General features: G+C 39.3%; 4 protein-coding genes across 28 annotated transcripts in view; 2 read left to right on the plus strand and 2 right to left on the minus strand.

The window, feature by feature from the left end:
• mim (missing-in-metastasis) overlaps positions 1-3,222 on the plus strand; it is a 48,811-nt gene extending 45,589 nt beyond the window's left edge. For 10 of the 25 annotated variants that reach the window (XM_018104069.3, XM_089261354.1, XM_089261355.1 and 7 more), the window contains 4 exons: positions 194-943; positions 1,768-1,919; positions 2,229-2,382; positions 2,562-3,222. In XM_018104069.3, coding sequence (XP_017959558.1) covers positions 194-943; positions 1,768-1,919; positions 2,229-2,381 — 1,055 coding nt within the window. In that variant the 3' untranslated portion in view covers position 2,382; positions 2,562-3,222. The remainder of the gene's footprint in view (positions 1-193; positions 944-1,767; positions 1,920-2,228; positions 2,383-2,561) is intronic. The other 15 variants (XM_089261360.1, XM_089261362.1, XM_089261370.1 and 12 more) reach the window with 5 other exon arrangements.
• LOC108653538 (deoxyribonuclease TATDN1) lies at positions 2,927-5,557 on the minus strand. The gene is made up of 4 exons (XM_018104134.3): positions 5,435-5,557; positions 5,203-5,382; positions 4,537-5,143; positions 2,927-4,478 (listed from the first exon to the last, which is right to left on the minus strand). The coding sequence occupies exons 1-4, from the start codon at positions 5,475-5,477 to the stop codon at positions 4,373-4,375; spliced, it is 936 nt and encodes a 311-aa protein (XP_017959623.1). The 5' UTR covers positions 5,478-5,557; the 3' UTR covers positions 2,927-4,372.
• Positions 5,558-7,837: 2,280 nt separating this feature from the next.
• LOC108653539 (GTP-binding protein Di-Ras2) overlaps positions 7,838-27,930 on the minus strand; it is a 49,422-nt gene continuing 29,329 nt past the window's right edge. The window contains exons 3-7 of the mRNA XM_018104135.3: positions 25,643-25,810; positions 25,172-25,281; positions 17,094-17,287; positions 9,618-9,729; positions 7,838-9,282 (exon numbers count right to left, since the gene is read on the minus strand). Coding sequence (XP_017959624.1) covers positions 9,207-9,282; positions 9,618-9,729; positions 17,094-17,287; positions 25,172-25,281; positions 25,643-25,810 — 660 coding nt within the window. The 3' untranslated portion in view covers positions 7,838-9,206. The remainder of the gene's footprint in view (positions 9,283-9,617; positions 9,730-17,093; positions 17,288-25,171; positions 25,282-25,642; positions 25,811-27,930) is intronic.
• On the plus strand, positions 19,748-21,864 carry LOC149090936 (pickpocket protein 11-like). The gene is made up of 6 exons (XM_089261936.1): positions 19,748-20,366; positions 20,431-20,730; positions 20,859-20,952; positions 21,006-21,197; positions 21,250-21,474; positions 21,527-21,864. The coding sequence occupies exons 1-6, from the start codon at positions 19,966-19,968 to the stop codon at positions 21,761-21,763; spliced, it is 1,449 nt and encodes a 482-aa protein (XP_089118062.1). The 5' UTR covers positions 19,748-19,965; the 3' UTR covers positions 21,764-21,864.

Below are 27,930 nucleotides of genomic sequence, written 5' to 3' on the forward strand. Positions count from 1 at the left end.
CTCTCATCATCCACATCATCGTTGCTCTCTAAAGTCAGTTCATTTTCAAATTCATCACCAACATCATCGCCAACAACAACAGCAGCCGCCGCCGCCGCAGCAATGTCTGCTACCAACAACATGTCTCACTATCAGCCGCCACAAGCGCCTGCAGCAAGCAACAATTATACAAATTCGTTTATCAAAAATACAGCAGCTGCGCAAACAGCAAGCATGCGACAACAGCAGCAGCATCAGCACCAGCAACAGCTGCAACAGCAGCAGCAACATTACACTTGCCCGCCGCCGCTAGAGGATCCCCCACCGCCGCCCATTTACTCGGCCACGATGCCAAAGAAAATGGCACGCGCCAATGCTGGACACGGCAGCAACGGCAACAATAACAGTGGCAGCAACATGTCCAATCACATGATGACCGCCACGCTGCCCAAAAACATGCTGCAGCAGCAGCGTATTCAGCAGCAACAGCAACGTTTGCAGCAGCAGCAGCAGCAACAGCAACAATATCAACAGCCTTCAGGCCTTGCAATGGGCAATGGTCATGTTAATCAACGTGCGCCCATGCCGCTGCCACAGCAACAACAACAACAACAACAGCAGCAACAACAACGACAACCACCTTTGCCATCGCGTCATTCCAGCGTGCAGCAAAAGATATTTGTATCAACGAATCCATTCATACAGACCACAGCTGTCAAGCTGCACTCGACGCCGCCCGCCGCCTCGCCCACCTGCGGCTCACCTGTGGCCAGCATTTATGGCACCACAGCGCGTGGCGGCAGCAGCAGCGCACAGCAGCAGCAACTGCAGCAACAACAACAGCAGCAGCAGCACCAATATTATCGCGAAGTTGCTGGCGGCAATAGCAATGGAGGCGCTGTTTACTATGCGGCTCACAACAATAGCCACGCCCATACGCACGCCCATGTGCCACATCATTCAAGTGAGCTGCGCGTTTGATTTTTGACTTTGATTTGGTTTTGATTGCCGCGCTGTTAATTTGTTGTTCCTTTTTATTTTGTCGTTAATTTCTTTTGCTAATTTGAATTGAATTGAATTGAATTTCTAATGCGTCGCCAAATTGCATGTTGCTTTTGTTGTATTTTCGTTCCGTTTGAGTTGTGATTCATATGAAATATTAATATAAATGATGTTAAGAGAAGGAATATTGAACCAATCAACCTGGAAGCGCACAAGGAGAACAATGAATATATACAATATATATCACAACTTTTTCATCTCATTGCCTTCAAATCTGATCTGAATTTCATATCAACTCACTGCACATTGATTTTGATTAAGAAATAAATCAAGATATTCAACTACATTGGAGGTCTGTTCTCAAGGTCTGAAGGAGAAAAAGTGCCCCAAAGAAATAGATCCGATATAAACCTTACAAACTTTTTGAACAGACCTCGAATAGTTTAAGTAACTTGCAGTGTTAACACTTCTAAGTCCTGTACATATTTCACTTAGTCTGTTTCATCTTTTAACTGCAAGTCTACTATAAACTTCGATTTATTGAAGCTTTTTTTTCATTTCAATATTATCTATATACATATATATTGTTTATCAGCATTATCTGCATTGTTCTTAGTTTTATGTTAAACATTTGCTTAAGCTCTCTCATTTGATTCATAAACTTTGTAACAATTCTGAAACGTTTATCAACTCATTCGGTTTTTGCTTCTCTCCTTTTTTTTATGTGCGCACCTTTTGTGCACCCCACATCCATACATCAATCAATCAACACCATTCGCTGCTTAGACTATGCCACTAGCACCAATATCGAAAAGACTGGCAGCATTCGTGCCAAGACCAAGGCTGAATTTCTCGAGAATCTCAATGCCAAGCTGGCGAAACAGGGAATGTCTGGACGTGCATTTGCAGTGCGAAATCTAATCAATAGCAAGGCCCTGGTAAGTAGTGCATCAATCATATATCACCTGAGGCATATGCAATACGATTTCACTCTCTATTCTTATATAGTAATACATACATACTATATCTACTATGACACTATAAAATACTTTGACTATACTAAATACCATATACTATGGTAATCTCTTGCATACTATGATAAGTAGTAATCTCTATTATATTAATATATACTTGTTCCTATACCACGTACCTATTCTTATTCTATACTATACTATACTATGTACTATCCTCTATTATATCATATACTATATACTATATGCTGTGATTGTGTTGCGCGCAATATTTAGATGTATCAGAATCCGCAAAGTTTGGCGCGCCCCAGTGCCCAGTATCGTAGACCACCCACCTATCCCCACACCAACACCTTTGCCAACAACACCAACACCACCAACACCAATACCAACTCCAATATGAACAGCACTTGTGATGAACAGTGTTAAGGTATTCATGTTTTCGTTTCTGTTGCGTTTTGTGTGCCTAACTAAAAGCCCGAGTTGAAATGCGCACTAACTGCATATAGTGTACTATATGTGACTATAATCCAGCTTCGATTAATCAATATATATATATAATCTTATATATAGCCAGCTAATTAGTATTCCTTCTTTAATGAATTGCAGCCGGATCCGCGTATTTGCCACGAGTCGCTGATGGATCAAATTAAGCGTGGAGCGACCTTGAAACGCAATCAAAAGATCAACGATCGAAGTGCGCCCAAAATACATTAATTTAATGAAAATATATATGTCTATATCTATATATATTTATATAGAATGCAAAAATAACTATTGAGGCCTGCTCGACTGCAGAGTTTTATGGCGAGTTTAGTTTGAAACTAAGAAACGCTCACACTAATTATATTATATACAACTAAACACATACATATATGAATATATATATAACTGATAAATATGCATATATAACATATATAAATGATATATATGCATCCAAATTGAAACACTACAAAGGGAGTCTGTAGTGTTGGTTTTTTTTTTTCGACTCTAAATTTGGATTTAATTTGGAATTTTTCTTACTTTCCTATACCTAAACATACATATTTGTGTTAAGTAAAATAACAACAAAACTAATTGAAGTGTAAAATGAATAACTTTCTTCATGGATTATTTTTTTTACTTAAACTCGAATTTATTGTTAGTTGAATTAATATTATTATTATTTATACATTATAATTATTTAATTCCTTGTTTTGTGTACATATTCTATATAATTTAACACTATTTAAATATGACGCCCAATAAATGAAATTGTCGTATCATCATATATATATTATATATATTTTTAAAAATTCTGATATTTTTGGTTGAGTTTTTTTCTAACTCAAGTCAATTTCATGATTCTAAATATTTTAAAAGTATATAAAACATATAGCTAAAGAAGCTATATAACTAAAGATAAGTAAACGCATATATAGATAATATATAAATAGAGTTTTTAAAGTCCCAACTGACGTAACCTTAACGTGGAATCTTATATACTAGATATATATACGGATTCATATCAATTGAGCATTGAGCTATATGTATTTCTATTGGACTGAATCTTGAATTGTCATTTAAAATGCAACTGAGTAAACTACAAATCTATCATATACATCTATATGCTATATATCATTTGACTTCATATCAGTTACAAGAAATAGATCTGTAAACAAAATTTTAAAGCACATTTTATAAGGAGAACATAATTTGGGTTTTTAATGCTTATATAGTGAAGCAACTTGTTGATAGCATTTACTATATACAATTTGGGAAAGCTCTAATCCACATTATCTGATACTCGAAAACGTTCTATGACTAGTTAACAGACTTTTTTAAAATATTTACAAAATATTTTGTATATACGCTTTTTAAGGCTTCTAAATAATGTAATCGTCACTATATCGATATATCTATATATATATAAATATAAATGATCTATCTTAACCAAAAGAGAGGGCAATAACTAAGCTACAAAACTTCACTAGTCTTTAAAATTGGGGCAACATACATACACTATATATATTTTTTGGCAAAACATCTCTACTCAATGGACAAATATAAAAGAAGTTAATTAAATAACAATTATTTACAAAAGACGAAAGAATCTAAATGTTAATCTAAATGTGTTTCTGTGTCAGCTAAAAAGAACAGATAATTAAAAAAAGTTCATATATATATATACAATTTGAAACGGATCGAGTTGTAATGCGTATTTTTGAATTCATTTGCATTTAGGACATGAGCAACAATAATATAATACAATAAATGTAAAAGCATTAAATGTAAACAGTTCAGATATGGATTTATTTTTGGATATGACAGAAATATAGAAATCAAATCGACCAGGAAAACATCAGCTGGACGAAATAACTACATAAAAGTCAACATAAGTGGCAGTCTCGTAGCTATCATCGACCAAAGTATGCATTTCTTTATTTGGATCTTTTAAAAAACAAATCTAATGTATTTTGATAGTAGATCTCTGCGAGCTGCTCCTTGGGCTGCTGTTTGATGCTTGCTATGACCTCGAGAACTTGACTAAAGTACAGAGAGGTCGTTAGGGTTAACATAACTTTGACCCACAAAGCATACTCACCTAATCTGACATGGCTCGCTGCGACCATCAATTAAGGCATCTTTAGTCCATTTCTCCTTCTTCTTGACTGTAGGAAATTTGGTGCTCACATACTGATGGCCCGCATGGGTGGGTCGTATGCCACACCAGGGGCAATCTGTTTCCAGCATAATCCGCTCATTAGGCAGCTGCTGTACTACCTCCAGATTCTCCTTGGTCTTCAACGAGCAGCCATTCACACCGATATACAGACCACCAAAGTCTAACAGACTCTTCGCCTCCTCTAATGTGCCTGTAAAGCTGTGCACTACTCCGCCGCCACAGGCCTCGAGCTTCTCACGATTACGCTCGAGAATCTTCATAAAATCCTCGTGAGCATTTCTCATATGCAGAAAGAGCGGCAATTGGAATTCTTCTGCCAAGGTGAGCTGTTTCTCAAAGTACTCCAACTGTGTTTCCTTTGCACAGAAGTGCAGTCGATCATAGTCTAAGCCACATTCACCCACAGCAATTACCTTCTCCGAGTTCGCCTTGATTCGCGAACGTAAATCGTTATAGTATTTCGCCGGATCGGATAGGAATTCGCCGCAGCGTGTGGGATGGGCACCGACTGTTGTGTACAGGCGTTCTGCAGGTAAACTATTATTTATTATCTAGTTTTATACACTCTCTCTTTAGTTAACTAACCGTCCTTGGCAGCTAGCTCCAGTGATTCATCCACATCTTTAACGCAGCCAGAAGTGATAATTATCTTTTGTAGTCCATTCTGCCACGCTCGTTCTAATACAATATCCAAGTCCGCTGGATGTTTAGTAGAGCCGCCATAGCAGCCTTGATACATGGAATCCGTTAGATTAGCACCAATATCTGCAAGGAACTCATTAGCTACTTAAATACATTCTAATTCCAATGTATTTACCAATATATTTTAATGCCATTCTCAAATATGTGTTTATGCGCATTTAAATGTACTAAAAAATGCCACTTGCCGGTCTGCCACAATCAGCTGCTTGCATTTAGTAGTTCAACGAATCGCCAACAGGGAGCGCCATAAGCACGTGCCCCTATTGAACAAAGTAATGCAGCTAACGGCCGCTAGATGTCGAGCCTGTCAGCTATGGGGTTTCATAGCAGTCAGCTTTTTTAACCATATTTGTTTACTTAGCATCATAGTATAGCAAACTGTGGATAGATGGCTTGTTGGAGGGTATCTCAAGAACTACTACACTAGTAACCTAAAATTCTGCTAGATGGCTAAGGTGCTACTCTTGACGGTTATTACTTAAAATTGAGTTGGATTGAAAACGTCAATATGTTTTGGCAAGTAAAGAATTTTCATTATAAAATACGGGCTCTATTACCCTACTTTCTAAGAATTTCAACCAATTTTGCCATTAAACCTGCTAAACTGCAAAATCAATGCCACAGAAAATTGCATTTGAAATTGTGCATAATTTCGACTAATTGGGTCGCAGGCAGAGCTGTTTATTGTATGGCAGCACAGCACACAAACAAATCAGGTCTATATTATAAGTGTATATGCATACATGGAGATATAGCGTGCGTGCCTGGCGTCACATCTGCCAATTTCGCATGCCATGTGCCCATGCTCGTATATGGCAAATAAATCACAGCTTTTGGCACTCGCGCTTAGCTACCCATTTTTGGTATTCAAAGTTCGATTGATTTTAATGCAGTGGCATTTACAATTTACAATTTACATTTACATTTACATTTACAGTGTGTTCCTCATTTAACTGTGAATGCAATTTATAATTTGAATAAAATTCCATTAGCTGCTTTTAATGGATATTGCGGTCGGCAATAGGACGAAGCGTTGGCAGCGTGGCGACTAATTTAATTGATTTAGAGTCAGCAATTGATGCGAAGGCAATTTCCAACTAAACATAATGCAAAGGTAATTTATAATGTGATGCAGCCAGACGTTATTAATATACTATATTGTGGCCCGAACCCTACAATGTCAGCCCTGCTGAGGCGGCTTGCTTTTAATGACAACTAATGCATATCACTAAATTTAATTGAAATTCAAACAGTGCACAAGTGATAATTGGCCATAACTGCAGTTGATAGCTAGCCTTTAGGTGGACTTAATTGCCTCGAAAGGCGTAAGTCTCTGATAACTCTTCAATTGTACATGAGTGGAACTAGACTATATTGGATCTTCGCATATACCCAAATGCATTCTCTCGCAAATTAAAAGACATTTCATTTCTGTAGTTAAATGGACACATTTAGTAAGTTCTTTTATTTGGTTTCTGTTGATATTTGAAAAATTAATTACATTTCATATGTAGAGAAGATATTTATGAATAAATCGTTTTTGATGTTATTGAATTTTCTTCTTCATTTTGCTTTCTTCTAGTTTTTGATTTTGTTTTTTGATTTTTTTCATTTTCATTATGAACAATTTGAATTACGTACACAAATATATATATGTATATACATACCTATTCATATATGTATACTTTTAAACATATTTTTTTGATTTTTGATTTCAGTTTATTATTTTCTTTAACAAAATCTATGGCTTGATTTTTATATATAAACTTTTGATATATAAACTTTTTCAACCGACAAAGAAACAATTACTATATATATCTCTATATATATAGTAGTATAACTGTCAAATGCTGCGCGCCTCTAGTTGTGTTCCCCGTTTGCCTGATATATATATAGCTTAGATTAGATTAGTTTGTTAATCGCCTCCTCCGATTTTAACTACATTTAACTACATTTAGTAACAATTTGTGTAAACAATTTGCTTATCTTCTAGACATGCCTTAAGCCTAAAAATATAATTTAACTTGGACGTCAAACCAATCCATACATACATACATATACACATATGTATATATAGAGATTCCTATATATACATATATATTGTAATGTATTTTTGTTTCTTAATATTTCATCACAATTCACTTTGCATCTGCCTTTGGTTGTTTTTTTCACTTGTGCAACTTTTTAACAAAGAAAATTTTAATTTTTTATTTAACTTAAAACCAAATATATTAGATTAATATTTAATTTCAAATTTGACTTAGTTAACAGCTAATGTTCTAGTTAATACATATAAAATTCTCCGCTCTATTTGATTGGCTCTTAAATTATTCTGCCTTATTTATTTTATTTTATTTTATTTCATTTATTTTATTTTATTTTTTTTTTTTTTTGCAATTATCGTGCACCCTGTATTATCCTTGAATAGAATTTCATTTATGCTTTATGTTTGTATGCTCATTCACAGTTTGTCCTCTGGGTATTCATAATAGAATAGAGCTCCATAATATATGGTGGCATTGGAAAATATTGATGTCTTAATCGAATTTAGCTGTGAGCGAGTATATCGCAGTCGGCTACGCCCGACAGCACTGTGTTTACTGTTTATACATATTTTATATATTTTATTTTAATTTTGTTCAAGTTCTGTTTGTTTGTTCTTAACATAAATCTCTCGAGTTAAATCGCATTATACAATGCGCTGCATATTTATATATACGACTCACTCACTCACACACACATACACACTCTCACTTACACTCTCTCACATACACACTCAAAGCTCGAAACGTTAATTAGCAGCGCGTTTTGCATAGTAGAGGGAAAAATACTTGGGGAAATCGTGCAAACAGTTTTCCTTTTGCTTTCAAAAACAAGGTCAGATTTTTGCTTTTTGAGCATCAACCAAATCCTACGAGATTTGGAATATATTTGTATATATATATATACATACACTATACGTATATATATATATTTATATGTATTTAAACTACACAGATTTGTAGCTAAAAACAGTTTAGTTTAAACATTTGAATACACTGTATTTGAATTGTTGCTAAACACCACCTACTTAAGCTAACTTAAGACTAGAACAATTTCAAATATATATGTATATACTCTTCTCTATCAAAGGAACTCTCTATAATTGTCGCATAACCCTTACAAAATACCGAACGAAATTTCTAGCTAAATATTGATAAATCATAAAAATGAACTTCTGCCTACGCTTTCTCCCATTAGAATAACAAAATATTGTATACCCTCACCAAACGAAAGTTTTGAATACCCTTTACTAATGTCTACTCTTTTCTAGAAGATAATTGGGAGTCTTGATAAAGCTCTATCTCATCAGTTGTTGGTATGATGGACTCTGTATACACTTTCTGTCTTCCCTAATAGTAATACCCTCTCCAATCTAATGCTAGTAACTCTCTATACCTTTTCCTGTGGCATACATTCAAATCGAGCTATATACACTTTATTATGGCATTCAATTAAGATCCTATGCCATATTTTGGTAACCAACTTCTGCATATTCATTTTCTCTGATATATCCTCTTCTCTCTCTATCTCTCTCTCTGTCAATAAGTTGGATGTTAAGAAATGATTCGAAATAAAAGTGGTCCCCTTTAAATAATGAGCATAGAAAATATTGATCTCAAATGGAATTTATAAAAGTTGAAGAGGTCTACTGCTTGGACACCCTTACTGAGAGTAAGCCATAGACTACGAGATACTCTTACCAACTGCAACTAAATTGCGACTGAGCAACTTTTCTGGTTTTCTCTTTAGAGTATTTGCAGTTAATCAAGAACTGGGTAACGTACACATAGATCATATTTAACATTTATTATCATAATTATTATGAATATTTATTTTGTATTCATTTACTGCAAATTACAGTCGTCGGATGCGTTGTTGATTTGCTGTTTGGTCTTGCGTGAAGCACGGCGTATGAGCGATCTAAGAAATATATAGAATAATTAGTGTAGAGAATATAAAGAGATGATAAAGTGTAACTAAGTGCGGGCAAGAAAAATAATTCAACTCAATACTTTTAGTATAGTAATAGGTATATAAGATATTTATGGAACTGATATATAATAGCATTTATTTTAGACTTAATCACTTGGAGAAAATATGTGCTATTAAATGCAAGTTTCAAATGCCATAGCTTTTTCATGATATACCTAGAAATTGCATTAGATCTAAATCCAACTCTAAGTCTATAAGAGTTTACGTTGTTCTTCAAGTATTGCTCTAGTCACCATAGTTTTTCTTTCAGTGTTTATACGCACCTGGAACGTGGCTTTAGCTTGGCCTCCGCACTGGTGCTGGCCACATCGACAGCATCCACAAGGCTCGACTTTTTATCCCCGCTGACCGAGGGGCTGTTCATGCGGTTCTTGTCTGTAAGGGAAACCAAAGTTTATGAATGTGATATATATATATATACATATATGGATAGGCTGTATATATGTGTATTAATTTACTTTCGCATGCGTCTGCCACACGGGCCGTCGCACGTGCACGCGAATAAATGGGAAAATCCAATTTTCAGTTGGCTCTCGACAGTTTTTGTGGCTCTCTGCCCAATTGTGGAGCAGCAGCAGTTGCCAGTTGCCAGTTGCGAGTTGCGAGTTGCTGTGGCAATTGCAAGTTGCAACAATGCGCCAAGCCCCACGCTTTGACCTCTCACGCCTGGCCAACTTCGCCCACCTTTCGCACGGTTTTGTGCCGCTCCGTTGCATGCAACATAATTAGCTTATGGGCAACGCCGTCAAAGCACTGCTGCAGCTGAACTCACTGAAATTGATAATTGTCTGCAGCTGAAGCTCGATATGTGCTCAGCCTCGACGTCGCGCTGCTGCCTGCTCAAAGCATAACTCAAATCAGCGGCATTCACGTGATACCAAAGCCAGAGCCAAGCCCAATGAATGTGAGAGGAGCTCGATTCAAATACCCCAGCAGAAGTTGGCATGCTAATGTCTATAGAGGCGTTGATAAGAAGTCGGCGTTTCCTAACAGACAAAAAATGCAATGCTGATAGTAAGTATAAATAAGCATATCTTATAATTGGTGATCAATTGATAATAATATTCCCATTACGATACAGATTTGTAGATCCTGGCTGGCTATATGAATTATAGTAGTAGATCAATTGAGAACTTACATAAATCAAGTGAGTGGGTATTTTATAAAATGAAAAACTTTTTAGGTACGGCAGCTATATGATATGGGGGTAGAATTCAAGCGATTCGCTTCTACATATAAACTGCCTATAACAAACAGATGTTTCTATGAAAAGTTTTATAGATCATCATTTATATATAATTAATGAAATATTTATATTTTTGTATATTACTTTTGATATTTTATCTGCAATCTTTATAAAATTCTCTATCTCTAACTCATCCATGTTATCTGAGTGCTTCTCTAGTGTGTGTATACCTCTTATTAGTCGGAGCACTTTAAGAGAACCTTTTCAAGTTTGCAGTGCGCACAGAAATTCTTGGAAAAATATAAGGACGCAAGTCCCAAGAGAGCTCACATAAATGATTTGATTAGCCGCTGCGCATATTGATTAACTGATTTGATGGATTTAAAGCGTTGCTGAGATCTGCAGATTAATGATGATTTATGTGCTAGAAAAACTGCTGGAAAATTTCAAATGCGAAATTAAACAGTTTAAAGACGACGAAGGAGATGAAGGAGAAGGAGGAGGAGCTGAACAAGAAGAAGAAGAGGGTTTTTGGCCCCAGTGAAAATCTTTGAAGAGACTAAATTTAGTTAATGCGTCTCAAAGGGTGCTAGAGCCAGACCCCAAGGGAATCCTTCAAAATAAAATATGCATGAGTATGCCCCAGTGTGTCCCTGTATGTGTGTGTGTGTGTGTGAATGCGACTGTATGTGTGTGTGCGTAGTGTCAACTGCAAACAAAATGGCGGCTGTCGCCATTGTTGTCGTTGACACAAAAAAGCGCGAAAATCGAGCCGCATGCTGTGCACCAAATACTCTCCATATATGCATGAGTGTGCGTGAATGTGTGTGTGTGTCCGTGTGTGTGTGCGTGGGTATTTGTTTGTTGTCCTTTTGGCTTATTACACTGTGGCCATGCCACAAATGCACATCTGTAAGCCCCATTCGCACAATTTGCCATGGAGCATGGAGCATCGCCAATTGTCAGGCATTCGCCTCCATTCGCATCTGCATAGATGGACTATGCGCGCATATTTTGAGCAGCAGTATCCAGTTTCACATTTCAGTGCCGCTCTACAAACACGCGGCATGCATACATATATAATTCTGATTCGCTGACTCTATAGCATTCTGCTTGTGTGGCTTCTGTGTATTTTGGGCAGGAGACAAAGAGGCAAATAACATTTTTATTTGCAGCAGCACAACGAAAGGGTTGTTCGAATAGAGTTGATTGACTGACGGATTGACTGGCTGATTGACTGACTGATTGATGGATGTAACAGCTCGAGCTGGAAGCATTTACCGCTTTAGCTCTAGCTAAACTTGGTTAATTATGTGTCTATCGAGTGTATAAATAAGAGTGACTTTATATATGGATTGATTGATTGATTGATGGGTAATAGTTGAAGTCAATGCGATATACCTTTCACCCTCACCAACCGATAAATCGATAAATCGAAAGGCTAGTTAAGCACAGTAGCTAATCAGTTAGTATATAAACTTGATTGAATGATTGATTGACTGACTGATTGTTTGAGTAACTGAATAATAATCTTACTTTGTTGGAGTTGGAAAGATTGTCTGCTTATGCTATAATTGTTTACAGTTGTAAAGAATTGATTGACTGACTGACTGATTGATGATCAACGTTGAGCTTAAGCCGTTGAAGCTATGCGATAATTTAGCTAGAATATTACTCTCGCAAGGACGGGAAGAATTTTCTCAACTTATATTGCTGCAGCTGGAAGCTGTATTAGAAATTTCATTGAAAATTCCGTTCACAATTTATGAAAATGCCAGCCATTCCCAGTATTGTTGTAAGTAGTTCTCTCTCCCTCTTTTCATTCCCTCTTACACAAGAAAGGGTATTCCAGCTGCGTCTGCTTCATATTTACAACGAGTAGCGTGAAACGTGTTGTTCAGATTTTGTTTTTGTTGTTGTTGTTGTTAAATTAGATTTGGCCTAGGCGAGTAACAAATGCGCGCTTCAACTGGCAACTCTGGCATGTGGCGTGTGGCGTGTGGCATGTGGCATACGGCATGTGGCATACGGCATGCGGCATGCTGCGTCCTAAAGGCGCATTTGTAAAAGTTTCAATTGAGTTACGGTTACAGTCGGCTGCCTGCAAATAAAACTGCTTGCGGTTCGCTTCGCTGCGCTCCGCACCACCAGCTCCACCAGCACCACCACAGCAACCGCCAAGCCACATTACATTTGCCGCCTATGCCTATGCCTATGCGTGTATGTGTGTGTGTGTTTGTGGCGGCAGCTTTTGGGGGCGTTACAGATGGGGGTGCGCCTTTTCCTTGGGCTAGACAAATCAGGTGCAGCTCAGCCAGACGCTCGGCCTACGCGCGCTCGCCCATTTTTTATGCCCCATCACCCCACACACACACCACACACTCACGTAGGCACGTGCTTAGGCTATTGAGCTGTCGCACAGACACACACACCCATACTCTCTCTCTCTCTCTCACTCTCTTACATGGGCGCACACCTTCAAGCGAAATACGAACGATTTACGTTTTTGTTTTGCTTTTTTGCATATGGCACATTGTGTGCGTGGTTTTTTAAGGCAATTACATGTTATACCACCTGCAGTCGAGCTGAAAGGGGCATATTAGTTGCTCTGATTACCCATGGCTACAGTCCCTATAGTTACTTCGCACTTAGATTATCGCTGTACAAGCCACAGCCTAGGGCACTAAGCTAGTCCATGTATACCCTACGCAACTGAGGGGAAGCGGGTATATACTTGTGCAAGCTATAAAGCTAATTATATGTTATGTGCTGTTCACAGTTGAGGTGAATCGGGCAAATTGGTTTGTATAGTATGTATGTGAATGCACTTTGTCGACTTCTTAAAGGTAATCATATATGGTGCCTTACACAATGAAATTGGGATGGGTATGGGTATATAATAGCTAGCTATAACTGCAGTCTCTTTGGAAAAGTCGACCTTTGCTCAATTACTTGTTATACTACTTGCAGTCAGGGTGAAACGGGCACATTGGTTTCGTCTATGCACTCAGCTATTGCTATGCCACTATGTAGGAGTAGAAGTTCACTACATATTATAATATATATTAATAGATTCATGCATCAATGTAATCAAAGTTAAGGGAGATTTCTTTATGAAGCAATAATAATAAATCGATAATAATAAATGTTTGCTTCTTGAAAGACAGCATATGCAGCTGTTGTGCATACCCGTCCTCTGGTTTTCCAATGTGTTGCTCTAAATTTCTTTTGCCTCGCTGGCTTGGCCTCAATTCGCGTGATTAACTGCTCAGACTAGGACAAGATTCTCGTTTCCTTAGATTTCCAAACGAGGAGAGGGAGAGTGAGAGTGCAACAGAGATAGAGAGAGAGGGAGAGGGAGAGAGACTGCGAGTCAGGCAAAATGCGTTTAGTGCTATCGATGCAAACGTTTCTTTTGTCAATTGAGCTGTCGCTAGTGTTTGTCGCTATTTGACATTTGACCTTCACTATTCACATACACACACCCACCCACACACACATACATTGTTTGTTGTGCTGTCAACGACAGTTCTCCTTGTCTGCTTGGACAATACAAAATAATTTACAAATTTTGTGGCTCGCATTTAATATGCAAGCGAGTGAATGTGTGTGTGTGTGCCGGGCAAATACAATTAGTATAACAGCACACACACACACACGCACTTGTGTACACATAGACACACATGTGTAGGTACAGATATTAAAGCTTTAAATTGCATTCAATTTCGAAATTCATTTGTGGCTGCGAGCCAACTTTGCACTTGATTCAAATGACTTTTGCGGGTCGTTGGGGCTAAATAACTAAAAATTTTATCAAATGCCGCCAGCAGACAATTAAATTAATGTCGAACAGTAGCTGAGAGGGACAATTGTTGTTGCTCTTGTTGTTGTTGTTGTTGATGGTGGGCGTGGCTGTGTGCCAACACGGAAATTATATTCATTATTTCGAGAGCAGACAGCAGCGCGTGGCCAACATTAATTAACTGTTTATTTATATTGGTAACAAGCAGCGCAGAGCAGCGAGAAGCAGCAAAAAGAGAGTCAAAAATATGGAAAACTTCTTGACAAGGAGAAACAGACAAGAGTGGAAGAGAGAGAGAGAGAGAGGGAGAGAGTGGGAGCTGAGATACCAAGGCAGTTTTTTTTTGCATGGGCTAATGTGTCAGGTCAATGGAAATAAAATACTTTTGCGTCTAATTAGCAGGTAACGGCATTTGCATAATTAATATGAGCTCCGGCTCAACTTTAGAACTGCACTTTCTTCTTCTTTGCTTTAAGATGAGTTGATTAATTGGCTCAAAAAGTTTCAGACATCAATGGTGGCCGAGCATTGTTCAAGGAAAACCATGTGGCAACTCTTAAAAATATATGTAGAAGGGATAAAGGATATAGGATATACAGTATATGTATATACTTACAATTTAACCTAGCGCACTAACAGCGAAGGCTTATAGAATTCTAAATTGTATTATATTATTATATATAGGGTATATTGCTTGTGCAAAATTTTATATAGCAGGCAGGAGAAGGAGTGGTAGCGCCCATTAAGTATATATATATTATTAATAGAGACAACGAGCTGAGCCATGTTTGTGTCTGTCTGTCCATCTACCCTTGGAAATGGGTATTCCTGTCTAGCAAACGCAGTTTAACATGTCGATAGCTCAACACATTTACTGATTAGCGCAATCGATAGTTTGCTTTGCAGGGTACCTACTAGTCGGGCACTCCCAATCAAAGCATACATATTTGTTATTATTTGCCGTAGACCTCAGTTGCTTCAGTTGCTTCAGTCTATTGCCTGTCCGCACGATACATATAAATAATTGACTAAAAAGGGGTTTGTCCTGCTGCCAGGACTCGTTGTCCTGTCATCCTTTTCCATTCATTTCTTGTGCTCGTTGCGCAGTTGTATTTCACTTTCGTCTTTTTATGTGCTTTGGCAAAATTTTAACAATTAATTTGGGTCAAACACAGACGCAGGCGAAGCAATGTTAATTACACTCAATTAGCCAAATTGTCGACAATTTGTCAATGTAGCGTCTACACTGCGCGAAAACTCGAGCTCCCGGCTAATTAGCAGCTGATTTTGCAGGCCACCAAGTCAGCTGTAGCAGGTGTTGCCAGACATTTCGTTAAATGCCAGCCGGGAGTGGTTAGGCAATCGGACGAGCAGGTGTGGCAACAGTGGGTCTAACTGAGGAGGGAGTGGGCTCACTAAGTTGCACCACGCATACATTCTGTGTATGAGTGAAGAGACGGTTGAGCCTGAGCAACATTAGCTTTTGTAATATGTGTTTGATTCTCGAAGTCTTAAGTGGCCTATTTGTTGTCTCTCTTATAGTCTTTGAATCCCTGCTGCAGTTGGCTGCCTTTCAAGTACCTTAGCTATATTATTCTATACATATATTCTCAAGCTCTAGAACTAAATGCGTACTGCTCGCACTTAAAGTCCTTAGTTCATGCTCTGAACTTTTCATTACACTTAAACACGAATATCCTTTTTATACCCTAAACCCATTTAAAATGGAATATCATTCTAGCATACTTTTTCGCTATTCGATATTTTTTCTCTTATAAGTTCACAATTATTGGGCAACTATAATACATAAATTAAATTTAAATTTGAGCCTCTCGTGCTAAGCTTAAAACACTCGAAATTGATACTAATCCGTATTATGGGAATATAATATCTATCTATCTATATATATATATACATACATATAAACAACAATAAACTCTTTTTGTAAATTTCATAAGCAGCTGATTTAAGATTATTATGCAGAGTGCAGCTAGGATGCATGAATTATAATTATATAGATTAAAGCCCAAATATGTATATATTTATATGTGAGCATGCGTACATATATATATTTATATGTGAGCATGCCATAGACTGCCGCTGTTATTATTAATGAGCTTATGCCTTAAATCGTTTTATGTGCATGCTCGTTCATGATTCAAAAAGAGTCTATACGACTGTCTGTATAAAGGCAAAGCTATTGCAGTTAAAGATTTACTCTTTGGTATCAGTAACCTACAAAGCCACGCCCACTAGGCGTAATCGAGATCGCCCCTCATAGAGCCCTACCATTCAGGCGAGCATTGGGCAGTCGTTCACTTATAATATTTCTGGGCATTTTTTATCAGCTGGTATTATTTTCAATTATTGGCCAAGGTAATCGACAGATCGTATTTTAATTTCGCATTGCGGGCAATCGCTTCAAGGCTTTAATTGTGGTTCAGCCCAACGAATGTTTTGGCCAGAGCTGCAGCCTGCAGCTAGCGGGCCATCGAAACGGCAAATGGATATTTGCCGCTGCTGGCCGACAAAAGCGAAGCGAAGCATTCTGTCAACTTGAAATTATTTCCGTTTGGCAGTTACCGGCTGACAAAAGTTGCAGCAGGAGTTTCCCCGTTTTCCCCTTCCATTTTCGGCTGCAGCAAAACAATTTCCACAGTTTTGTTTCGTGTTTTTTTGTTGCGAAATTCATAAATTCTTTTCGCTCTCTCTCTTTGCTTCTGTCTTTGTGTTGTTTTTTGTTCTACTCACTGCGACTGGACGAGGCGCTGACGTAGGCCGAGGAACGCCGCTTGAAGCCGCTTGGCGCTGCCTCGCAGCTGGAGCCGCCCGGGCCGCCGCTGCTGCCGCTGCTGGCGGGCAGGAAGCGGGAAAGGGAGAGCAGCGTCTTGAACAGCTCCGTCACGTTGGTGTCCTCCTTCGCCGAGCACTCGAGCACCTTAGCCCTGCAACAAAAAGTGGAAACGAACGTTTAAGCTTCTCTGGCCAAAGTTTCGGGCGGCCTGCATAGATTTCTTATGCGTCACGTATACGCAGCGTATACGTAATGTGGGTGCATCAGCACGACGAGACGTGGTGACCACATTTACATGACTGGGCTAAAAAGTATCACAATGTTCGCTCAGAGTTGAGCTTAAGCCAAAAGGGAAATGTTATTCGACAGACGGATACCCTGTAATGAGAGAGAATGAGACATACCCAACTGGCTGTGGCGCATTTACAGGGTAGCGACAGCAAACAGCAGACAGCAGCGCAACAATAATGCTCAATCCACCACATGCTTCTGGCAGACACACGCTTTCACATCACTTTCAACAAAGCTGGCAGCGTTTACGGATAAAGCACGCGACGACAGCTGAAAAACGGGCACTGGCGGGAAATTGGACGGCGGCTAAAATGGCGGGCGAACAAAGACTGCCAACGGCGAACGGCGAACGGCAAACGGCAAACGGAAAGCAGCGAACGGCAAACGGTGAACGGCGCTTAAATGGCTAAATTAGTCGTATCACGAATTTAGCCAGCGCTGTGTGGACACGAGCTAGGCGAGCTGCTCAATTGCAGGGAAGAGCTGTCAACAGCAGCCATAGCCAACGACATGGAGGAGGTGGAATAGAGTGAGAAAGAGTGAGAGAAAGAGAGAGAGAGAGAGGGAGACAAACATAGCTGCGCTGGCTGGGATTTTCTTGTGATTTTGTTCTTTAGTGAATTGAAGCAATTTTGTTTACACCTTAAACACCAAAGAACAAGAGGTATGTGGGGTATATATATTTTATGAAGATGTATGCAACAAAAGAAGGAGGCCGTATGAGAAAGAGAATACTTGGAAACTATAGAATTTATTTTTTGCATGAAGAGATGATTGCTTGTAACTTTAACTGGGGAGATGAATTGTGGTTCTCTTCAGTTAATAATTAACATGTGACTAAACACAGTTAATGATTTTTGTGTAACTTTCACAATTATAAAAGTTAAATTTCAAGATGAGATGGCTAAAAAAAGCAAACAAACACGTTTGCTAGCTGACTTGCTTTGGTAATTGGAATGACTGTCGAGAATCATCACATATAACATGGCAAATTCTCTCAAATGTCTAATAGAGTCCTCAGTATGCCCCACTACTACCCTCTCTGCAGCTGCTGCCCCTGGCAGCAACAGTAAATCAAACAGTGTTGCCTTTAATGAATTGTTCAAGTTTCACATGTGGCCAAGTGGAAAAACGTTTTCGTTTTTTGCTTTTCCTTGGCTCTTGGTTTCTTTGGGGAAAATAATCTACTTATGCAATTGCAAGTGCTGCGGGAGGAGAGATAAATGCACGCGTGTGTGGCAGGTGAGTGCGCTTAACCGCAGACAGACACGCAGCAGCAAATTGCAACGCTGTAGCCGTCATGCAACATGCAACATGCCTTTCATCATGCCAAAGAGCCACAAACAGACAGAGAGAGAGAGACAGAGAGAGAGAGAGAGAGCCGCAGAGACTTAAACTGAACAAAAAACGAACCAAAAAACAGAAAAGAAAAAAATTGCTGGCAGTTGACGTGCAAATTTGTGATGCGCACTGGCAGCAAGGTCGAAAAACCAACCAGCCACCAGCAACCAGCAACCATGGCAACAGCAACAAAAGCAGCAGCAGCAGCAGCAGCAGCACCTGCGTCAGGTGCAAGGACAGTAACAGCAACAGCAACAGCAACAACAGAGTCTACAGGAGCAACAGAAGCAACAAGCAGCAATTCTAAGAATAGGAATAGGTAGGAGGAGCAACAGTAGTAGCAGCAACCTTAGCAGCAACAGCAGCAATAGTTGCAACTATGGCAACAGAGGTACAAGAACAGCAGCAGCAGCCCAAACTAGATGCAACAGTCGCAACAGCAACAATTGAAGCAAGAGCAGCAACAGTGGCAGCAACTACAGCAGCAACAGAAGTAGCCAACACAATGATGGCAACAGTATCAAGCGCAGCAACACCAGCAGCAGCAGCAGCAGCAACAACAGCAGCAGCAACAACAGCAGCAGAAGCAACAGCAACATCAACAGCAGCAGCAACAACAGCAACAGCAGCAGCAGCAGCAGCAGCAGCAACAACAGCAACAGCAATAACTGCATTACGAGCAGCAACAAAATCAACAAAGGCAAAGTTCAAGGTGCATTACAGCTGCTCCATCAATCTGCTTAAATGTTTGAGCCAACGTATTTGCATATATTTATGTATGCACAAATCTACACTGAAAGAAGAAAAGTTCAGTTTTGATGAGCTTAAGAACGTATTTATGCAAGGAATGACTAGAGTATATCTCCCACTCTAGTATTCCAATGTCTACAGCATGAGTGGGATTTAGGACATCTCCTACTCAGGTATGCCCATGTCTACAATTTCCCAACTTGCTTGTTCGGCAATTCTATTAATCTAACTAAAACCTGAATTTTAATTATACATTTCAAATAAATTTGTGTTTAATTTAATTAAATTGAATATGCATGTCGCAAGGCGAACAGCAAATTGCCATTAGAGGCTATCCTGCTGTACTGGGAAGAGGTCCTCTACTGGCCGAGCGCATCAATTTTGACAATACTCGGCTGCAATGCTATTTAAAGGCCGTGTGAACGCTGACAGAGTAAGCAGTGCATCATGGAGAGTCAGCGCACGGACATCAATGAGCAGGATGTAGAGATGGAAATTGACTTGGAGCTGCAGGAGGACTTGGCGGACCGCGACCAAGAGCAGCAGCAGGCTGAGGCGATCGACTGGTGGATGGAGGTGTGCAAGGAGTCGGCCATACACGGCATGCCGTATCTAGCGCGCAAGGACCTGCACTTGCTGGAGCGCATCTTCTGGCTGGCCATGATCATCGCCACCGCCTACAGTGGGATCAGCAGCTGCATCACCCAGTGGCAGCGGTACACGGATAGCCCGGTCATATACGAATACGAGTATCTGTTTGCCCTGCGCTCCTTTCCCTTCGCGGGGATCACGTTCTGCTCGCAGTACGACGAGCTGCCAGCCAATATAGTAAACAAACTGATTGAGGAGTGAGCACGCCTTGGCCTAGGCCCGAAGAGAGATTCCGGAAATAATACTGCAATTCGTTGACAGCACCTGGAGCAGCGAGGACTCCGACTCCAACGACATCGAACTGTCGCCTGAGAAGCTGCAATACTATGCCGACTTCCTGCATGTGCTGAATGCGCTGCAGTACGATAATTTGCACACACTGATGCCCTACGAGAACGACACAGCCATGCAGAAGCTGCCGCTGGTCTCGATGCTCTTCGAGCTGTTGCCCAAGCGACTCAGACGACGACCCAAGATGGTGAACAGCCTGACTGAAATGGGTCTCTGTCGGACATCGAGTCAGCTGGCGAATTTCGGATTTCCATTTGACAAACAGCTGAAGTGGGTGCGATCTAATATCTAATATCTAATATCTAATATCTAATATCTGATAGCTAATATCTTATATCTTATGTATATTATAGATTATTATATATTATCTATTTTCTATTATCTCTTATCTGTACTAGCCAAAACTATACAGATCCCATCCGTATATGCAACTACTTCCATGACTGTAACATTTTCATCAAGCCCGTGCTGCCTGATCTTCGTATGAATCTGGTAAGTGGCGTAGCTCCTCCTAGATCCCTCTGTAAATGATTGCCTATGTCTAGTTTATCCACGACGTGAATGAGTTTCTGATGCCGCACGATCGTCGCACTTTGAACATCGATTTGGCGGACAAAGATATTCAGGGCATCAGTGTGTTGCTCAACTCCCTCTCCGCCGAGGACAACGTGCGCAATGTGCCTGTCGGCTATCGCCGGTGTCGCTACACCGACGAAAACTACCTGAAGTACTACAGTGTGGGTGCAAGCGAATCGTTAGCTATGTATAGAATTGATGGAGCCATTGCAGGTCTACTATCCGAGTTTGTGTCGCATGGAGTGCCGCATCGATCGCGCTCTGGCCCTCTGCAACTGCAAGCCCTTCTTCTACGTGGCAGGGCCAAAGCGAAGCATTTGCAACGTGAGGCAAATGGTGTGCCTGGCGCGCAAAAAGTGGCTGGAGAAACCCTGCGACTGTATGCCCCTCTGCAAGGAGATCAGCTTCTCTTTCTCCGAAACTATCAAGAACGACGAGGTAAGCCTTTCACCCTCTCCGCAGCTGCCGCATTTATTCGATCTTCAAGCAGGGCAGCCTCTTTGGCCTAAATCGCAGCTATATCGTCAGCCAGAGTCTGCCCAAGATGGGCATCAAGCGTCGCGTCATCTTCAGCACGGATCAGCTGATCATGTCGGTCGGCGGTGCCATAGGCCTCTTTCTGGGCGCCAGCTTCGTGAGCATATATGGGCTGAGCTACCTGCTCATGTACTATCTGGTGGTCAAGTGCAACTATCGACCTAACCGAATAGATCAAACACCGAACTAAAGTTGCTGCTAAAGTTCTTTACTGGGCCAGGGGTAAGTCAAATGGATATTGATTTGATATGCCTATATACAGTATATAGATATATTCTTGATCAGGATCAACACCAGATATGCTCTGAATCTTGACTCTATTCCTATTGATTAAATTTGAATAATGCCATAGAATGAAAATATATGCTCAAAGATCTATAATCTATAAATAATAAACACTCTAATGTTGATCGAAAATATAAATAATAATATATTATATACATATATATTATAATGAATGTTTATATAAATATATGCATATATTATATTATTGAATATTATTATTATGCATATAGTATATTATAATTATATATATTTATTTCATATTATCTACTTTAATGACAATTATAAAATGCTCAAAAAAATATATTTCAATTGGAATAAATTATAAATAAACCTTAGTTAAGTGATCTACTAATAAAGGTTTTTAAAACTATATTTTAATATTGCTCCCAGATGTAGCAACATTTATTGTTTCCTTATTTCCCAACATAAACTTAACGTTCGTTACTCTTAAACCAGTTTTACTTTATAATTAGCCTCTTTAAAATTGAAACACACACCCATTTTCGTTGAGTGTACTTAGCGTGCGTGTCCTCTGTATGTTTCATATTTATATATATATTTATTTATATGTGTTTATATTACATTTTTAAATAAGTTTACACACGCTTGCTTAAACCGCCTCGTGTCATGCCACGCCTCGCCGTGACCCCGCCAGCCCCTCTTGCACCGCGAATTATGGTAAGTGCGGCCAACACATTGCTCAGAAACAGGAAACCAATTCACCCGCCTCACCTTTCACGCCTGCCCCGCAGCCCAAAGCGCCTGTAACTGATTTTTATGGACGTGCAGTTTATTAAGGATACAATTATGGCTATAAACGTACATGTGTGTGTGTGTGTGTGTGTGTCTGTGCGAGCATAAGAGAGCTGAAAAGTAGCAAAGTTTTTACCAACAGCAAAGTTCGGCGTGCAATGCCAAAAAAAGAAAGAAACAATATTCTCGCAAATGAGCTAATGGAAATCCGAAGAGCTGAGAGAACTGCGGACTAAGAAGCCCATATACCCGATGACAATTCCAAGAAGAGCTCATGTTTATTTAATTATGATCAGAGCCGCATATATGCCACTTCAGATGATAAGTAAGTCAGACTAACGAATCTCAAATATGTTTAAAGTGGGCAGCATGGAATCATTGAAGGAGCTCTGTTATTATTGAACTCTCTTCGACTCAGCTGCTAGAGTAAACATTCTTTACTATTAGAAATAAGTTCTCGTTATATATTCTGTAAGTGGAGACTGCAAAGTTATAGTTGCAGTTAAGCTAGCTTATACTTAACTCTACCTCTTATAATCTTCGATGGGGGCTACTATTTCTACTACTTTTTCTACTACTATTTCTACTACTTTTTTATTACTGCTAAAATAATTAGTACTAGTCAACTTCTATAATAATTACTCCTACTACTCATGCTACCATTACTATTACTATTTGTACAACTGCTCATAAAAAATATTACTTCTCATACATCTATTATCATTACTACCACTACTGATACTACCTTTTCTACTACTTTTTCTACTACTATTTCTACCACTTTTTTATTACTGCTAAAATAAACAGTACTAGTCAACTTCTATAATAATTACTCCTACTACTTATGCTACCAATACTACTAATATTTTTACAACTGCTCATAAAAAATATTACTACTCATACATCTATTATCATTACTACCAATACTGACACTACTTTTTTTACTACTTTTTCTACTACTTTTTCTACTACTATTTTTATTACTGCAAAGATTTAAGATTTATTTAAAGATAAATAATAATTACTACAAATACTCATACTACTATTACTAATACTATTTCTACTACTAATTTTACTACTGTTAAGACACTAAAACACTACTACTCATACTTGTATTATTATTATTACTAATACTACTCATACTACTACTTCTCATACTTCTATTATCAGTACTACTACGCATCCTATCTGCCATCTACAAGACCCATTCAGATCGACCATTAAGTCTACTTTAAGGCGCCATCAAAATAGCCTCTAATAATGGTGAGCATCAATTAAGTGTGGAAGATAGCCTCAAATTGCTACTATTACATGTTGTCGTGCACCACTGCAGCGCGGTGGTGCGTGGTGGTGCCTAGGATTCACTTCCCGTGCCATTTGCGTGCATCCTTCGCTGGTAGCTCTCACTTTTTAGCGTTGCGTCTGCTGTTTAGCATGCAAAGCGCGTTCGCTGCGCCGGCAGTCGAGTGCATTGAACGCCCTTGTCGTAGGGGAATATCAATTCACAACTTTTTGGTCACTGAGACAGGCAGACGGGCAGCCGGGCAGCCATTCAGTCATGGTGGCAATTAGGGTGTGTCTACTGTACTTGCACAGTAGGTCAGTCAGCCAGTGTGTGAGAGTAAGGGAGACAGAGAGTGTTTTTGTCTACCCTCTCGGCCAATTGGCCCAATGTGAATTGCAATTTTGCGCTGTTAACAAGCTGCCAACTGATTTTTCGTACTTGCCACGCCTCCCGGCCGCCCACTCTCGTCAGCGCTCGCAAACAGATGGCAGCGAGTCACGCTTTTTGTCGCTTAATTTCATTTTGTTGCATTTAATTGCATTTGCCGGCTGCAGCAGCAACGGCGACGCCGACTGCGACTGCGATAGCGACAGCGACTGCGACTACGGCGACAGCGACCGCTGCGACAGCTGCTGCTCGTGCAGGTTCTCACATTCATTTCGGTCAACAAAAAATTTATAGCACATTTTTATTGCACTTCTTGCTGGCCATTACTTACCGAGCAAGGGCAGCCCAGGAGAATAATAGACTAACAGTTACCCTGTAATATTGTGTATAATTACTATGTTGTTCGATTAAGGACTTTCTTATCTGCGATATCTGAGATCGGTGATCGAAAAAGTTTTGTTGATGTGTATACGACGAGTAGATACCCTATAAGCTAAATATGATTTTCTATGTAACTCAACCGACTATAAGCTATGGACATACAGCTTATCGATAGTAATAAAATGAGTATTACGAGCTTAATGCAGATGATCAACTTATAGACTGGCTAAATATCCATTACCTTATACCCTGTAAATCAACAAGTCGCCTTCCATCCGCACATTGGACTCTCTCTAAGAGCTTGCAGGGTATCGCAAATGAATGTTTTGCGGTTTTCGTGCTGGCTTTTTCCGCTTTTGGTTTTTCATTGCACAACTTTGGTTTGGATTGGTTTGGCCTAATTGCAGCTGCAGCAGGAGTCGCGGCAGCAGCTGTTGCAGCACATTTGCATTTGCATGTATTTGCGGGCTGACATTTTTAAATGGATAATTATGGGTGAATATCTACCTGAGGCGTGGCAGCTCGCAGAAGACCCAGTCCGTTACCTCCTCCTGGCGCACCTCCCGATGGCTGGTGGCCAAATCGGCTTTGTTGCCGGCTATGACAATGGGTATATCCTGTAAACAGAGATAACGAGTTAGTCCTGCTGCAGACGGAGACAAAGCCGACTCGGCTATAATTGACGCACACGCACACACACACACAAGCCAAAGCCAGCAATAACAACAATGGGGGGCTCTGTAGCATTAAGCCCCCAAAGACTTTGGCCAAGCTCTGTGTACAGACGTCTTCGTGTTTTCCTTCGCTTTCTCTATTTTGTTTTTTGTTGTGTGTGGTCTTAATTGCTTTGGGCCATTGAAATTGGGCAACATGAGGGATTGTTGCCTGGTGCTCGGTGCCCGGTGCGTGGCTTTATTTTTTATGGGCGCGCTAATTGCATGCAAAATGCAAAAGGCAAAGACTCCACGCTCCGCTCACCTGAAAGTCGGCGCGCTGCTCGCGGATCTCCTCGAAGCACTGCTTCACACACTGAAAGCTGGGGGCCGAGGTTGTCGCGTAGACCAGCATGAAGGCGTGCGCCGTCGCAATGGAGAGGCGTCGCATGGCGGGGAATTGCATGTCACCGGATGTGTCCAAAATGTCCACCTGCAAACGACAATAACAACAACAACAACAACTATAATAATAATAAACAAACAGCGGCAACAAATTAAGGACTAAAAATTAATTAAATGCGCGTGTCAAAGTAGAAAACATATTGTATTACATGGCGTATGTGTAATATTTAAAGCACGTCACGCATACGCCGCATTGTGCGGTTAGCTTTTTGTGCGGGTTAATGTGATTTGCATTATTTCATTAAAGGCAGCGCTCTCGTTATAAGCACACTTCATACCACACACACACCACAATCGAATTTTCAGCTACAAAATGTGAAACGGCGAAGATTTTCAACTGCATATGAAAATATACATATATGCAAATGGATATATAGAAATATTCGCATCAATTCAGAATTTGTGAGACAGAAACTTTGAATTATATTGTATTACACGGCGTATGCGTGTTATATTGATATATTGCGCATACGCCATGCTGTGCGGTTAAATTAATTTATGAATAACAGTGCTTCATTAAATTTTAATATGAAATGCCACACTTTCGAATTGGAAACATTAAAATATATATAGAGTCTATTTAGGCAGTGTTTACTGTACTCGAAACGAACTCTTGAGAATTGGAATGTGTAGCACACAAACTTTGAATAATATTGTTTTACATGGCGTATGCGTGTTATTTTATCTACCACGCATGCTGTGAGCCTTTTTAATTTATTTCATAATCAAAAATTTCCATTATTTGATTTAACAATAATTTCAAGTTGCCTCCTCAAGAAGGGAATTTTATTTCACAAATTATATATATAACTTTGAATTGCACAGGCAGAAGTGTTTTGGCATTAAAAGTGGCAAACGGAAGAGCAGAAACTTTGAAACATATTGTAATACATGGCGTATGCGTGTTATTTGATATATCCCGCATAGGCCACATCACACGGCAATTATCAATGATTTCATTAGCAAGCATTTTCGATTTTCCAGCTCATTTTAAGTGCCACAAACAGTTGCCCCAAAAATCATTTTTAACTTTAACAGCAACAGCAACTACAACAACAACAACAGCAGCAGAATTTGCAATCTTCAATGCGAACGAGACTTTGAATTATGGCTGCAATTGATGCCTATGCAATTAAATTGATACAAAACGAATTTGATATCAATTTGTTTATGAATGCGCATCTGAATTTAACTCTCGACAAACACAGACATTTTGATTGCTAAATAATAATCAATTTCATTTCATTTTCCCATGAAAAATGCATTCTCTTTTTACATTCGTTTTTATTTGCAATATTTTTGTTATTAATACGCCCAATGTATGTGCTGAGGCTGCGCTTTTCGCTCTATTTCAATATTTGTGAATTTCTGCCATACTTTAAAGCAATTTTTGTTTTTTTCTTTTTTGTGGCGTTCGATTTGTGGCTTAGTTGAAGCTGTCGCTGGCTCTTCGTCGGCTTTAACTGGAGTTTTATGGCGAGCACGTAAAACACGTCTACAAATATTTCATATATTTGTTTGCCCCTCGCACAATAGCAGAGAGTCGTTTTTTTTTTTTGCTATGTCTGTCACGGAATGCGGAAAGTATAAAAGTATATTTATTTATATGAAAATATGTGTATTCATAAGCGCACATGCCAAATAAGTGGCAAGAGTCAATTCGATATGGATTTCTCAGAGTTTCTCGCTTTCCCTGCGCAAAACTTCTGTTCATGTATTATATTAAAAACAGGCAAAACACCTCTACAGCCAATTTGAAGCTACTTGATAGCCTCTTGGGGATCTAGATGAAAGCTGAACACATTCAGATTGAAACTCGGAAGCAGGCAAGTGAATGCATATGGCTACGTTCTTGAGCTATAAAAGATGCTTTTGACAAAAGGTGGATGAATATTTCAATATAGAGATGCATGAGTTAATAGACCAATTCGTCTAGTGTAATAGCTATATACTTTTAACTCCTTTGGGTATGCGGCGTAGTCTACTGGCAGTAGATATATGAACATATGTACTTTTAATGAACAGAAGCGTTTCTTAATATGTCTCTAATCCTCTATCATTATCTTTTTTCCTATAATAACATTCTCTTTGCAATCTGAAAGACTTTTTTATATTATATAGAGTTATATCTGTTTATCTATATATATT

The sequence above is a fragment of the Drosophila navojoa genome, chromosome 5 (assembly GCF_054131105.1).
Source record: "Drosophila navojoa isolate 15081-1374.11 chromosome 5, UAZ_NAV_1.0, whole genome shotgun sequence".
NCBI lineage: Eukaryota > Metazoa > Arthropoda > Insecta > Diptera > Drosophilidae > Drosophila > Drosophila navojoa.

Bases quoted from the DNA above. Each gene is read 5' to 3' on its own strand.
- LOC149090936 (XM_089261936.1), top strand. From the start codon at position 19,966: ATGGAGAGTCAGCGCACGGACATCAATGAGCAGGATGTAGAGATGGAA. The intron at 20,367-20,430 runs GTGAGCACGCCT...ATTCGTTGACAG, and splicing joins GTAAACAAACTGATTGAGGA to CACCTGGAGCAGCGAGGACT. The intron at 20,731-20,858 runs GTGGGTGCGATC...TATCTGTACTAG, and splicing joins CCATTTGACAAACAGCTGAA to CCAAAACTATACAGATCCCA.
- LOC108653538 (XM_018104134.3), bottom strand. From the start codon at position 5,477: ATGCGCATAAACACATATTTGAGAATGGCATTAAAATATATTG. The intron at 5,383-5,434 runs GTAAATACATTG...AGTTCCTTGCAG, and splicing joins AATGGCATTAAAATATATTG to ATATTGGTGCTAATCTAACG. The intron at 5,144-5,202 runs GTTAGTTAACTA...GTTTACCTGCAG, and splicing joins GGAGCTAGCTGCCAAGGACG to AACGCCTGTACACAACAGTC.